General features: G+C 48.3%; 1 protein-coding gene across 1 annotated transcript in view; it reads right to left on the bottom strand.

The window, feature by feature from the left end:
* The window catches only part of STEAP3 (STEAP3 metalloreductase), a 35,030-nt gene that overhangs the window by 6,740 nt on the left and 15,170 nt on the right, over positions 1 to 13,120 (bottom strand). Inside the window, exon 3 of the mRNA XM_004389681.1 lies at positions 7,004 to 7,168. Coding sequence (XP_004389738.1) covers positions 7,004 to 7,168 — 165 coding nt within the window. The remainder of the gene's footprint in view (positions 1 to 7,003; positions 7,169 to 13,120) is intronic.

Here is a 13,120-nt window from a genome sequence, read left to right as displayed (position 1 = left end):
CTCGGTCACCTAGTGCTGCTCTAACAGAAATACCACACGTGGATGGCGTCTCGGTCACCTAGTGCTGCTCTAACAGAAATACCACACGTGGATGGTGTCTCGGTCACCTAGTGCTTCTATATCAGAAATACCACAAGTGGATGGCTTCAGCAAAGAGAAATTTATTCTCTCACAGTCCACTTGGCTACGAGTCCAAATTCAGGGCGTCAGCTCCAGGGGAACGCTTTCTCTGTTGGCTCTGGAGGAAGGTCCGTGTCATTAATCTTCCCCTGGACTAGGAGTTTCTCTGTGCAGGAACCTCAGGTTCAAAGGACACACTCTTCTCCTGGCACTGCTTTCTTGGTGGTATGAGGTTCCCATGTGTCTCTGCTTACTTCTCTCTTTTATATCTCAAAAAGATTGGCTTAAGACACTATCCAATCTTGTAGACCTCATCAGTATAACCTCATCATAGTGATAGAGTTTACAATACATCAGATCACATGTAACCTCATCATAGTGATAGAGTTTACACCACATAAGGAAATCACATCAGATTACACAATCATACAGTACTGGGACTCATGACCTAGCCAAGTTGACAGATATTTCTGGGGGACACAATTCATTCCACGACACTCCACCCTTTGGCCCCCCAAAATTCATGTCCTTGCAACATGCAAAACATATTCATCTCATCATATCACAGCCAAAGTCTTAACTCCAAGTCCAAAATCCAAAAATTCCTCTTCATCTGTGAAATCTAGAATACAAGTTATCTGGTTCCAAAGGTACAATGGCAGAACAGGCCCAAGCTAGACATTTCCATTACAAATGGGAGAAACTGGAGGGAAAGAAGGGATAACAGGCACCAAGCAAGTCAGCGGAACACATTACATTAGCCCTCAAGGCTTTGCAAATAATCCTCTGTTCTCTGAGACAATTTACACAATGGCCGTGCCCTCCAGACTCTAGGTATTGGCCACAGTCTCCGGATTCTGAGTGGACGCCCCTCGGCCCTGGGCTTCAGCTCTGCCTTCCAGGCCCACTGGGACGGCAACTCTGCTCCCTTGGCTTTAGGCGCACCATTCTCTCAGTCTATCTGAGTGGTGACTCCACCCTTTGAAGCACCAGAGGCCATGGCTCCACCCTTTGAAACCCCTGAGGTCACGGCCATACCTTTTGAGACTGAGGCAGCTCAGCTTTTTGTGACCCTTGTCTCTTCAGCTTCTGCTTCCTATGGCCTCTCAGCTCTCGGGCCTCATGCCTGCACCTGCCCTGCTGGGGCAAGTGTTCCAAAGCTCTGTAGCTCCACTGATAAGTGCCTGGTGGCACCCCACTCTGCCAGGAAGCCTACTGCACACAGGCACTCACCTCTTGCTCTGTGGGTTGGCTCCAGCGCTGTCTCGCACTGGTCTCCTGGTTCTGCTGCTGCTGGTTCTCCGTTGCTGCGCCTTCTCTGCCACTGCTGGTCCTCTCCCGCTGCCACTCCTCTATCCATTCACAGTTTTGAAACTACTTCCACATTAGGTATCTGTTAGAACAGCACCCCACTCTCGGTACCAAATTCTGTCTTAGTCATCTAGTGCTGCTCCAACAGAAATACCACAAGTGGATGGCTTTAACAAGGACAAGTTTATTCTTTCACAGTCCAGTAGGCAACAAGTCCAAATTCAGGGCATCAGCTCCAGGAGGCTTTCTTTCTCTCTTGGCTCTGGAGGAAGGTCCTTGTACGCATCAGTCTTCCTTTGGTCTGGGAGTATCTCAGCACAGGAACCTCAGGTCCAAAGGTCGCGCTCTGCTCCCGGCACTGCTTTCTTGGTGGTATGAGGTTCCCATGTGTCTCTGCTCACTTCTCTCTTTTATATCTCAAAAGAGATTGGCTTCGCACACTATCCAATCTTGTACACATCATCAGTATAACCTCATCACAGTGATAGAGTTTACAACACAAAGAAATCACATCAGATTACACAATCACACAATACTAGGAATTGTGACCTAGCCAAGTTGATAGACATTTTTTGGGGACACAATTCAATCCATGACAGGGGGCTTTCTCAGACGATGCAGCAGTAAGAAAAGCCCACCCAGGCTCGTGGGGCCTCAGTGATACGCCCTGTAGGTCCCATGTGTTAGGCCACCATCCCCAGGCCCTAATCTGGAGAACGATGGACTGGGCTGGCGTGTGGAGTTCTGAACAGGGACAGGGTGGAACGTTGCTCCTGGGCCCACCAGCAGCAGTGAGGTCCTTCTCTCACATATCCTGTCCCTTTGCCATCCAAAACCCCGTGGTGACAGCAGGTAGGAATGCCCAGCCCCAGGCTCATGGTTCACAGGGAGGGCGTGAACAAAGGGCCTTCTGACTCTTCAGTCCCAGTGGGGGCCAGGATGACTCCAGCTAGTCTGCTTCCCTAAACTCTCTCCTAGGGAACAGTTTAAAGATCTCAGAACAGGCAAAGGAGACCCAAAGGGGGGCAGGGATTGTCACGGGGTAATTAATGACCCCCCAAGCCACGGCCATTTTTATCACAGGTGCTTGTTAGCGACAGAGAAAACAGCCAGGTCGTGGGTGACCCCTGCCGATGGCCAATTACTATGGCGCCAGGGCACTGTGGAGCATCGCTTATGAAGCTGGGGTCAGCGCTGGTCTCTGTCATCATTTAAGGCGAGTGGCTGGAGCAGGCAAGGTCACAGGAAGTTTCTCTAGCTTCGGGACAGAACTTAGGCGTTGATCCTTGATTTCTCCGTCCAAGTCAGCTGCACCAGCCTGGTGTTTTGCAATCAAAGGATGTTGCATCGGCTTAATTAGGAGCATTTAGCACAGCTAAAAACAAACAAAACACCCAAACAAACAGAAACAATATAAAAATCTTAGAAAACAGCGCCGGGGTAAAAAGGGTAAATCACCTCTTTGTGGGAGCAACACGCTGTTTCGATGGCTTTTGGCTGTAAATGAATCATTGAAGCCCCAGGGGTTGGACCAGGCCCATTGAGAACCACGGCTGTCCCCACTTTCCCACGGCATCTGTGCGCCCGGGGGCCTGCTGTGGTTCTAGGTGGCGAGGGAAGGAAAGGGGGTCCGGTTAACTTCTTGCTGGCAGTGCTGATTTCACAGAAGGTTGCAGCTGACCTTGAAAATTGCAAACCCATTACCGCGCACATGCTTTGTGCATTTTACACGTTGTTGTTAGATGCGGTCGAGATGGCTCCAACTCCTGCAACCCCGGGTACAAGAGAATGAAGTACTGCCCGGTCCTGCGCCATCCTCACAATCGTTGTTCTGCTTGAGCCCATTACTGCAGCCACTGGGTCAGTCCATCTCGTCGAGGGTCTTCCTCTTTTTCGCTGACCCTCTACCTTACCAAGCATGATGTCCTTCTCCAGGGACTGGTCCCCCCTGACAACATGTCCACAGTCTGTGAGATGAAGTCTCACCATCCTCATTTCCAAGGAGCACTCTGGCTGAGCTCTTTTACACACACTCGGTGGAACCCCCGAGGGGCACGAGAGGTAGACACCAACGCAGGTGGGCAAGTGGAGCCCCGAGGGGAGAAGCCTCACGGCTCAGGGCTGGTGAGTGGTGGGCTTGGGACGGAACCCAGGTCTGCGGATCTACACGTGACTTCCACACACTGCAGCCTGTGCACCTAGGAGCCACCCCGGGAACAAATCCTGTCTCGTCCCACTTACGGGAGCTATCGAGGCTAGGCAAGTATTGACAGAGACCAAATTCATTAGTGGGTACAGGGGCAGGTGGGAGGGAGGGAAAGGGGACACTGAGCGTCTGTAAGGGTGATGGGAAAATTTGGAAATGGACAGTGGTGATGGCTGAAGAAGACGCTGAACATAACCAACATCACTGAATTGGCAAACCATCTGTTACATACGTATTTACCGCACACACAAAAGAGTCACTCGGGGAGCTTGCGAAAACACACACTTCAGGCACCTCAGAGATCTGAGTCTGCAGGGCTGGGGTGCCTGGGAATCTGCATTTTGCAAGAGTGCTCTGTGACCTCCCCCTTTTCTGACAGCGGCTCACAGCGAGAATCACATTTTACGTGACTGCCCAGGGGACACAGCCAGGTGTGCCACATGTGTATAGATCAACAACGGAATCCGTGGACCAGCTGAGAAAACACAGCTGTCCTCAGAACACGCAGAGCACTGTCATCTTTTCTCTGGTATTCCCTTCGCTTTCACTTAAACACTGTTGGTTGTGACCCACTACATTGATTTCATGACCCACGAATGAGTTTCTAGGAGCCCTGGTGGCCCAGCGGTTAAGCGCTCGGCTGCCAACTGAAAGGTCAGCAGTTCAAATCCACCAGCCACTCTGAGGGAGAAAGATGTGGCAATCTGCTTCCGTAAAGGTTTTCAGCCTTGGAAACCCTACGGGGCAGCTCTGCTCTGTCCTACAGGGTTGGAATCGACTCGATGGCAATGGGTTTGGGAATGAGTTTCTAGGTCCTCCGGGCTGAGTGGTTTGCACTTGACAACTGACTAAAGGTTGGTGGTTTGAACCCACCCGTAGGCACTGTGGAAGAAAGGCCTGGCAATCTGCTTCCGCATGAGATGACAGCCAAGAAGACCCCAGAGAGCAGTTCTACTCTGTCACACACGGAGTCTCCACGAGTCGAAACAGACGGAACAGAAACAAGTTTGTTTTTAGCCTGCAAACACTGACCTGGACTGTGTGGCCCAGGCTGGGAGTCTCTGGCCTCAGAAACGGGTAGCTTACTCAGGGACAATGGAAAAGTGGCCAGACACCCTAATACTAACACAAGGCTTTTTATATTTCTTTCACACCCAACCTCGCACTGTGATTCACAAAGTCCCCCGCAGGGCAGTAGCTCCATTGTGCGGGAGTGCACACTGAGGCCCAGGGGGTTGATGGGATGTGCCTGCGGTCAGAGCTGGGACCTGGGGAAGCAGAGCTGGAGCTGGAGCACCCCAGGCACTGACGTATCAGCACTGTCAGGAGACAGAGCACTTTGTTTTCCTGGACGGAATGTGGGCATTTGATTTCCACAGCACAATCCTGCCTTTCCACCCCCCTCCGCCCCACATTGCCCCTGCTCTTAGGACTCTGACGCTTCCCTTTTGACTCCTCAGTATGTAAAGCAGAGCGGGCTGCTAAGGTCCCAGGCAGCATCTGCTAACGAAACCAAATCCTCCGGCTTTCTCCAGCAGCCAGAGCTGGGTGTGTAATCTACCGCTGCTTAAGGGAGCAACTTTCTGGGAAGAGGAGCAGCTCACAGTCCGCTTTAATTGCGGATAAATCATGCACGCCAGGATATTCCAGGCAGAAACAGGAAAATCCTAGGTTCGGCTGTGAGACACACAAGGATCAGCAGCAGATACATAAATGCTGTCTTTCTCCCCCTCTCAGCCCAGGGGACACAACCAGGTGTGCCACATATGTATAGATCAACAACGGAATCCGTGGACCAGCTGAAAAAACACAGCTGTCCTCAGAACATGCAGAGCACTGTCATCTTTTCTCTGGTATTCCCTTCGGTTTCATTTAAACACTGTTGGTTGTGACCCACTACATTGATTTCATGACCCACGAATGAGTTTCTTCTCCAGGGACCTTCTGCGGTGAGCAGAGCCGGGCGGTTTCAGAAACAGACACTCTCTTTGAAAGGTCACAACTTTAAACTCCTGTTGGAAGGCACATTATGTGTCACCAATCAGAAACGGTGATTGTGGTCATTATGTATGTGGATCATCACTGTCATCGTCCCTCTGAGCGCCCCATAATTGCCCTCCCTGCACAGAGTAAGCTCTCCAGACTTCTGTGACGATGCGGGTGGATGGTACAGCTGTTCTCTGCCCTGATGCAGTGCGGACCCAGAACCCGGGATTAGTCAGCTCCCGTCCACGGTGAGGATGAGTAAATGTGTGAACAGCAGGAGACGCCACAGAAATACAAGCCATGCCCCATCTCAGTTTCCTTATAAGTTGAAACGTGACTCTGTCTGTCTGGTTCCCACTGTACCCCAGGCCCAGCACAGTGCCTGGCATGCAGTAAGCGCTCAGTGAATGTTTGCTGAATGAACAAATGCAAGAAGAACCTTTCACCACTAGCAACATTACCCGAAGTATGGTCTGTGGGGTGCTGACAGCTGTTATCTGGAAGAAAAGCGGGGTGAGCGTTAACGCTCCATACGTCTCGCTAACACCGTTTGTCTGCTGGAGACTTTACTCGGATCTTTGTGTGGCAAAGTGCCCTGTGAATCTCTTCAACTCACTACAGTCGAGTCGACTCCGACTCAGCATCCTCATATGTATCAGGGTGAAACTGTGATCCGTGAGGTTTTCAGTGGCTGATCTTTTGGAGGTTGATCACCAGGCCTTTCTTCCACAGCGCCTCTGGGTCGACTCGAACCTCCAACCTTTTCGTTAGCAGCCGAGTGCGTTAACTCTTTGCTCACCCAGGGACTCTGTGAATCTCTCAGGGGGAGGCAAATCATTTCTCAAATATATTTGACCACAGACCTGTGGATTTTTCATGGGGATGGCATCCTTTGGGAAATGCTGCCCTACTGGGTATGGTTTCATCCCCGTAAACTGGTGGTCAGAATGTTCACCTCCCATCCACCCTGCCTGACTCAAGGGGCCAAGGGGTGCACAGAGCAAGGCTGAATGAGGGAGCTGGGTGGTTGGCCAGCCTCTCACTCGCTCACTGACTCCCCCTGAGACTCGCAATATGGCCAATGACTGCACATCATGGATTTTTGTTTGGGAAGCTCAAGAACCGTAGATACTGTGAATGTGCAATCCGGGGTTCAGGTCTATTCTCTGTTTTGCACACCTGCATCAGGCTTCCCAGATATCAAGAGAATGAGCTTGTCCCAGCCTGCTCCTTCATCAGGAGGCTCAGATGCGGAGGCCTTGCTGTCTGATGCGCCGTCCTGCTGTACAGATCGGTACAGCGGAAGCGTTCACCAAGGGCCGGGCATGTGCCCAAGGGGCAGGACCAGACCTCGCCGGCTGCTCACGAGGGCTGCTTTACCTGAACAAAGCTGAACTCCCTCCAGCTGAGTGAGTTTGCGATGGATGGCAGCGAGGTGACAGCCAGCAGGGACAGCATGCCGAGGGCCAGGATTCCCAGGGAGAGGTAGATTTCCAACCGCCAGACTTCCTCCTCCTTCCAGAGGTAACTGTTGTCGGCCAGAACCTGATAGGGGTGGGAGGAAAACCATGAAGTGTGGACAAATCTGTGTCTCTGGGAGGCAGGTGATCACTTCAGGACGTGAGAAAGGACAACCAGCCTTACACATCACCTAAAACGTGCCCAGCTCTGTCCCAGGTGCTTCACAGACGCTAACTCATTTAATCGTCACAGCCTCCCATGAGGTGGAGACCACTGTTACCCCACTTTACAGGTGAGGAAAACAAGGCACAGAGGGATCCCACACAGCTAACCGTGGGCAGATCTGGGAGTAGGACCAGGTGCCCTGACTCCAAAGATGGGCCCCACTGTGGCTTCCACAGACATGCAGAGGGGGCTGTGAAACCTCTCTGGGGCCAGGGGCCAGCACAACAGTTACCTGAGCCGAGTGAGGGGCCAGACAGTAAAGAAGAAACGCAGACACTTTAAACATGAGTCTCCCACAGGGTTCCTGGCCCCCGAGGCCCAGGGAAGGAGAGCGGGGCTATCCAGGCTCCGCATGCCCTCAGCCAGGTGGGCTGGCGTTTCCGCAGGCTGCCTCCCCTCCCGGCCTGTTGCTCCGGACCCTCTGTCTTCTCACTGCCCAAGCTGCCTCGTGGCACTGGCTCCCACCCAAGACACACGGACACCAAACCCATCACCATCCCAACTCAGAGCCCCCAGACTCCCCATTTCCCTACCCAGGCACCAATCTTTGTCTGAGGCATACAGATTTGGCTTCAGTGTTGCCAGGCAATAAGGACTGACTTCCATTCAACAAGCAGTTTAGCGAGCCCTTATGAAGCAGCTACTGTGTGCAGGGGCCCTGGTCTGCAGAGGAAGGAGGCTTGCCCCCAAAAAGCTCTGGCACCGTGCTGAGCACCAGAAAAATCCAGCTGCTGTACAGTTGACTCTGACTCATGGCGACACCGTGGGTGTCACAGTAGAACTATGCTCAATAGGTTTTTTTTTTAAATAATATATTTTATTTTCATTGTTATTGTTGAGAATATACATAGCAGAATATATACCAATTCAACAGTTTCTACATGTACAATTTAGTGACATTGATTATATTCTTCGAGTTGTACAACCATTCTCATCCACTTCTTCTGAGTTGTTCCTCCCCTTGTAACCTAAACTCACTGCCCCTAAGGTTCCTATCTAATCTCTAAACTGCTGCTGTCCATTTGATCCCATATAGATAGATCTTAAAAGAGTACAGTGCTCAAGGCAGACATTCTTTACTAGTTAAGCTAAATTATTCTTTGGTTTTAAGAAGACTTCAATAAAGATTATCTCAGGGCAACAGTTTCAGGGGTTTACAAAGCCTCCATGGCTTCAGAAATTTTGGATTCCATGAGAATTTGAAATTCTGTTCTTCATTTTCCCCCTTTTGATTAGGAGTCTTCTGTGGAATCTCTGATCAAAATGTTCAGTAACGGTAGCCGGGCACCATCTAGTTCTTCTGATCTCATGGCAAAAGAGGCAGTTGTTCACGGAGGCAATTAGCCACACGTTCCATATCCTCCTCCTGTTCCTGACTCTCCTTCTTCCTCTGTTGCTCCAGGAAATTAGAGACCAATTGTTATGCCTTAGATGACCGCTTGCAAGCTTTTAAGAACCCGGGCACTATGCAATGAACTAGGAGGTAGAACAGAAGCACTAAACATATTAGTAGGCCAATTAACTGGGATGTCCCATGAAACCATGGCCCTAAACCTCCAAACCAGGGAACCAAATCCCATGAGGTATTCGGCTGTATATAAGCAGCTGCAACAGCTACTCTTTTTTTTTTTTTTTGGTCATTGTTTTAAATATACCTGTCATACAACTTTTGCTAATTCAACATTTTACAGGTGTACAACTTATCGGCAGCACTTAATGATAAACAGCTGTGCAACCCTACCCTTAACAAGATTTTTCCATCTCTGTAAACCGAAACTCAGTACTCCATAAACAAGGACACACCTCCTTCCCCTCTCGCCCTGGTAACCACCAACTTTGTTGTCTATCCATTTGCCTATTCTTGTCTTTTTATATAAATGAGGTCATACAATGTTTGTCCTTTTGTAATTGCCTTATTTCACTCAGTATAATGTCTTCAAGCCCCATCCATATTGTAGCATGTATCCAGACTTCATTTCTCCCACTGGTTGAGTAGTATTCCATTGTATGTATGCACCACGTTTTGTTTATCCATTCATCTGTGGATGGTCATTTAGTTTATTTCCACCTTTTGGCTATTGTGAATAGTGCTGCAGTGAACACTGGTGTACAAGTCTCTGAGTCTTTGTTTTCAAGTCTTCTGGGTATATACCTAGGAGTGGAATTGCTGGGTCCTATAACAGTTCTATTTTTAGTATTTTGAAGAACTGCTACACTGTTTTCCATAACGGCTGTGCCATTATGCATTCCCACCAGCAATGCATAAGGGTTCCAATTTCCCCACATCCTTACCAACATTTGCTATCTTCTAGGTTGTTTATCTTAGCAATCCTAAACCAAAAAAACTTCGCCATTGAGCCGATTCCAACTCCGAGCCATGCTAGCGGGAGTGAAATGGTATCTCCCTGTGGTTTTGATGTGCGTCTCTCTGATGGCTAATCATGTTGAGCATCTTGTCATGTGTTTGGCGGCCATTTGAATGTCCTCTTTAGTGAAATGTCTATTCAGGTCCTTTGCTCATTTTATGACTGGGTTATTTGTCTTTTTGTTGTTAAGCTGTTGAAGTTTTATATATATTTTTGTTATTAGATTCTTGTCGGATACTTGGTTTCCAAAGATATTATCCCAGTTGGTGGCTTGTCTTTTCACTTTTTTGGTAAAGTCTTTTGATGATGAACAAAAGTTTTAATTTTTATGAGGTCCCATTTATTTATTTTGTCTTTTGCTGTTTGTGCTTTTGTTATTATATTAGATAATCCACTGCTAAAATCTAGGCCCAACAGCACTGCCCCTGCATTTTTTTTTCTAAGAATTTTATGGTTTTAGTTTTCACATTTAGGTCTTTAATCCATTTTGGATTTGTTTTTGTGTATGGTGTGAGGCATGGATCCTGTTTCATTTTTCTGCATGTGGAAATCCAATTCTCCCAGCGCCATTTATTGAAGAGACTCTTTTTTCCCCCATTGAATGGACTTAGCACCCTTGTCAAAAATCAGTTGACCATAAATATGTGGGTTTATTTCTGGACTCTTTAATTCTATTCCATTGGTCTAAGTGTCTATTGTTATACCAGTACCAGGCTGTTTTGATTACTGTAGCAGTGTAATATGTTTTAAAATCAGAAAGTGTGAGTCCTCCTACTTTGCTCTTTCTCTTTGCTTTAGCTGTTTGAGGCCTCTTGCCATTCCATATAAAGTTGAGGATTGGTGTTTCCATTTCTGTTCAGAAGGCTGCTGGAATTTTGATCAGGATTACACTGAATATTTAGATCACTTTGGGTAGTATTGCCATCTTAACAATATTAAGTCTTTCAATCCATGAACATGGAACATCTTCCATTCATTTAAGTCTTCTTTAATCTCTTTCAGCAGTGTTTTATAATTTTCGTTGTTTAAGTGTTTCACATCCCTGGTTAAATTTATTCCTAGTTATTTTATTCTCTGAGCTCCCTGTAGGGTTTTAAATGGCTGATTTTTCAGAAGTAGATTGCCATGACTTTTTTCCGAGGTGCCTCTTGGTGGGCTTGAACCGCCAGCCTCTGGGATAGCAGCAGAACAGGTTAAATGTTTGCACTATACTGGGCTCCCACCAAGCTCCAGGAACACACAAATCAGGGAGCCTTGCAAACCCCTTACTACCTCCCCACCCCCACCACAGTGTCCCTGCTGCTGAGCTCCCACAGGCTTGGCATCACACACTCACACAGCGCACGCACAGGGAAGAACCTTCATCCAGACCTTTCCATTACAGCATCATTTGCCAACCAGACCGGACAGCAGACTTCCCAGAAGCCAAGGTGTTCTCTGAGAAACACCCTGAAACACGAGCCCTTTATTCCAGCAGCCAAATGAGGCCCAGAGTTTCCATCAGAAGACATGGTTATGCTTGAGGCAGCAGGTCGATCGTTAGAAAACAAAATGACTCATCCCAGTTTCCAGCAGGAAAAGAATAACAGAAGCCCAGTTACCAGATATAATAGTAAAAATGAATCCAGTGGGCTGAGCAATAATTGTTTAAAAGTTTATGACAGAGGCGGGGCCAAGATGGTGGAGTAGTCAGATGGCTTCCTATGTCCCTCTTACAACAAAAACTTGAAAAAACAAGTGATTTAATTGTATATGAATATATAGGAGCCCTGAACAAGGCAAAGTTGAGGAATCAGACTGAGTGGCGGGAGAGAGAGAGGCGGTTCGGAAGCAGCAAGGAGTTGCCTGACCTGACCCAGCGGGAGCCGCAGCCCTTCACCCAGATCGGCTCCAGTTGTGCAGAGAGGTGGGCACACAGCTCTGCTTGCTCACTCGGGAGGCAGTTTCCACATCGAGAGAGATCTGGCAGCAGAGATTCTGCTTGGACACTCTGAACCAGTGAAAAGCAGCACCCAAGTGGCTAAAGATAAATACATGCATGTGGCCTTTAGCGGGGATTTAAAAAAAAAAAAACCCTTTGGGAAATACCACTGTCCCATTTACCTTCTCCCTCCCCGCTCTGCACCGGGTCTGGCCAGCTTCAGCTATTTATGAGTCCCCTGGGCCAGAAGTAGATCCCATAAGGTGCCCTGACCCATTCTCCTGGCCTTGGAGAGGGAACAAATTAACAAACAGGGAAAAAATAAGCTACCAGCTCCCCTAAGCCAGGAACTCAGGGTTGGCACAGCTCCCTTGCCTAGGCACAGGCATAAGGGGTCCGCAGACTTTGACTGCCTTCTACCCGTGTATAGACTTGTGTGGACCCGCCTCAACAGTGTAAGCCCTCACTACCACAGTACAACAGGGTAAACACCACAAGTCTAACGTCAGCTGTTTCAGATGTGAAGTGGCAGATTTGTGACACTTGACATTGCTCTGCCCTTTAACCAGGTGCCTTACCTGTCCACATCAGGGGCTTGAGGACTGCGGGCTCCACCCACGGCACCTAGCCACTTGCTACAGGAGTCCAAGAATAAGTGGTGCCCCCCAGTCCTTACAGCCAACAGAGTAGGGTGCTCACAGTCCAGCTGCAAAACTCACCTACCTACTTGTTCTAGGGAACAGGGATATGCTTTCCTTTCAGACACTCAGGGGCAGCCGTCAGCCCACCTTGCTCAGGGCGTGACCCCCTACTGCAGCCAGATACCTGTGCCTACACCAATCACTCATGTTTCTCTAAGACTGTAGGTGGGACCCTGCACCACACACTTGGTGACCGACTGCCTGGATACCTGAGCTGAATCTATATAGGAAAATTTAACGGACTCCTGGGCACACATACTTAGTTACAGACCTAACTACCTGGTGACAGGACGTTAGAGCTTCAAAGGTGCCAATAATCAAACTAGCGCACACGAGCAGCCTTTTTGGGCATATCAAAACAAAACAAGAAGCTGGGACACACTAAACAAATATAAAATAAAATTATACTAACTTATTGATGGCTCAGAGACAACAGTCAATATCAAATCACATTAAAAGGCAGTCCATAATGGCTTCAGCAAGCTCCCAAAATAAAGAATCAATAAATTTCCTGGAGGAAGAGAATTTCTTGGTATTACTAGAGGCAGAATACAAAAGATTAATATACAGAACTCCTCAAGAAATTAGAAAGGAAATTTGTCAAAACACAGAGAATGCCAAAGACACAGACAAAGCAGTAGCAGAACTTAAAAAGTTATTCAAGAGCATAATGACAAATTTAATAGGCTTCGAGAATCATAGAAAGACAGCAATCAAAAATCCAGAAGATTAACAATAAACTTTCAGAATTAGACAACTCAGTAGAAAGTCACAGGAGCAGAATTGAGGCAGTAGAAGTCAGAATTAGTGAGACTGAAGATAA

Source organism: Trichechus manatus, unplaced genomic scaffold, assembly GCF_000243295.1.
Source record: "Trichechus manatus latirostris isolate Lorelei unplaced genomic scaffold, TriManLat1.0 scaffold00255, whole genome shotgun sequence".
Classification (NCBI taxonomy): Eukaryota; Metazoa; Chordata; class Mammalia; order Sirenia; family Trichechidae; genus Trichechus; species Trichechus manatus.
Note: the sequence above shows the minus strand (reverse complement) of the source record. Positions and strands in the feature narration are given on the sequence as shown.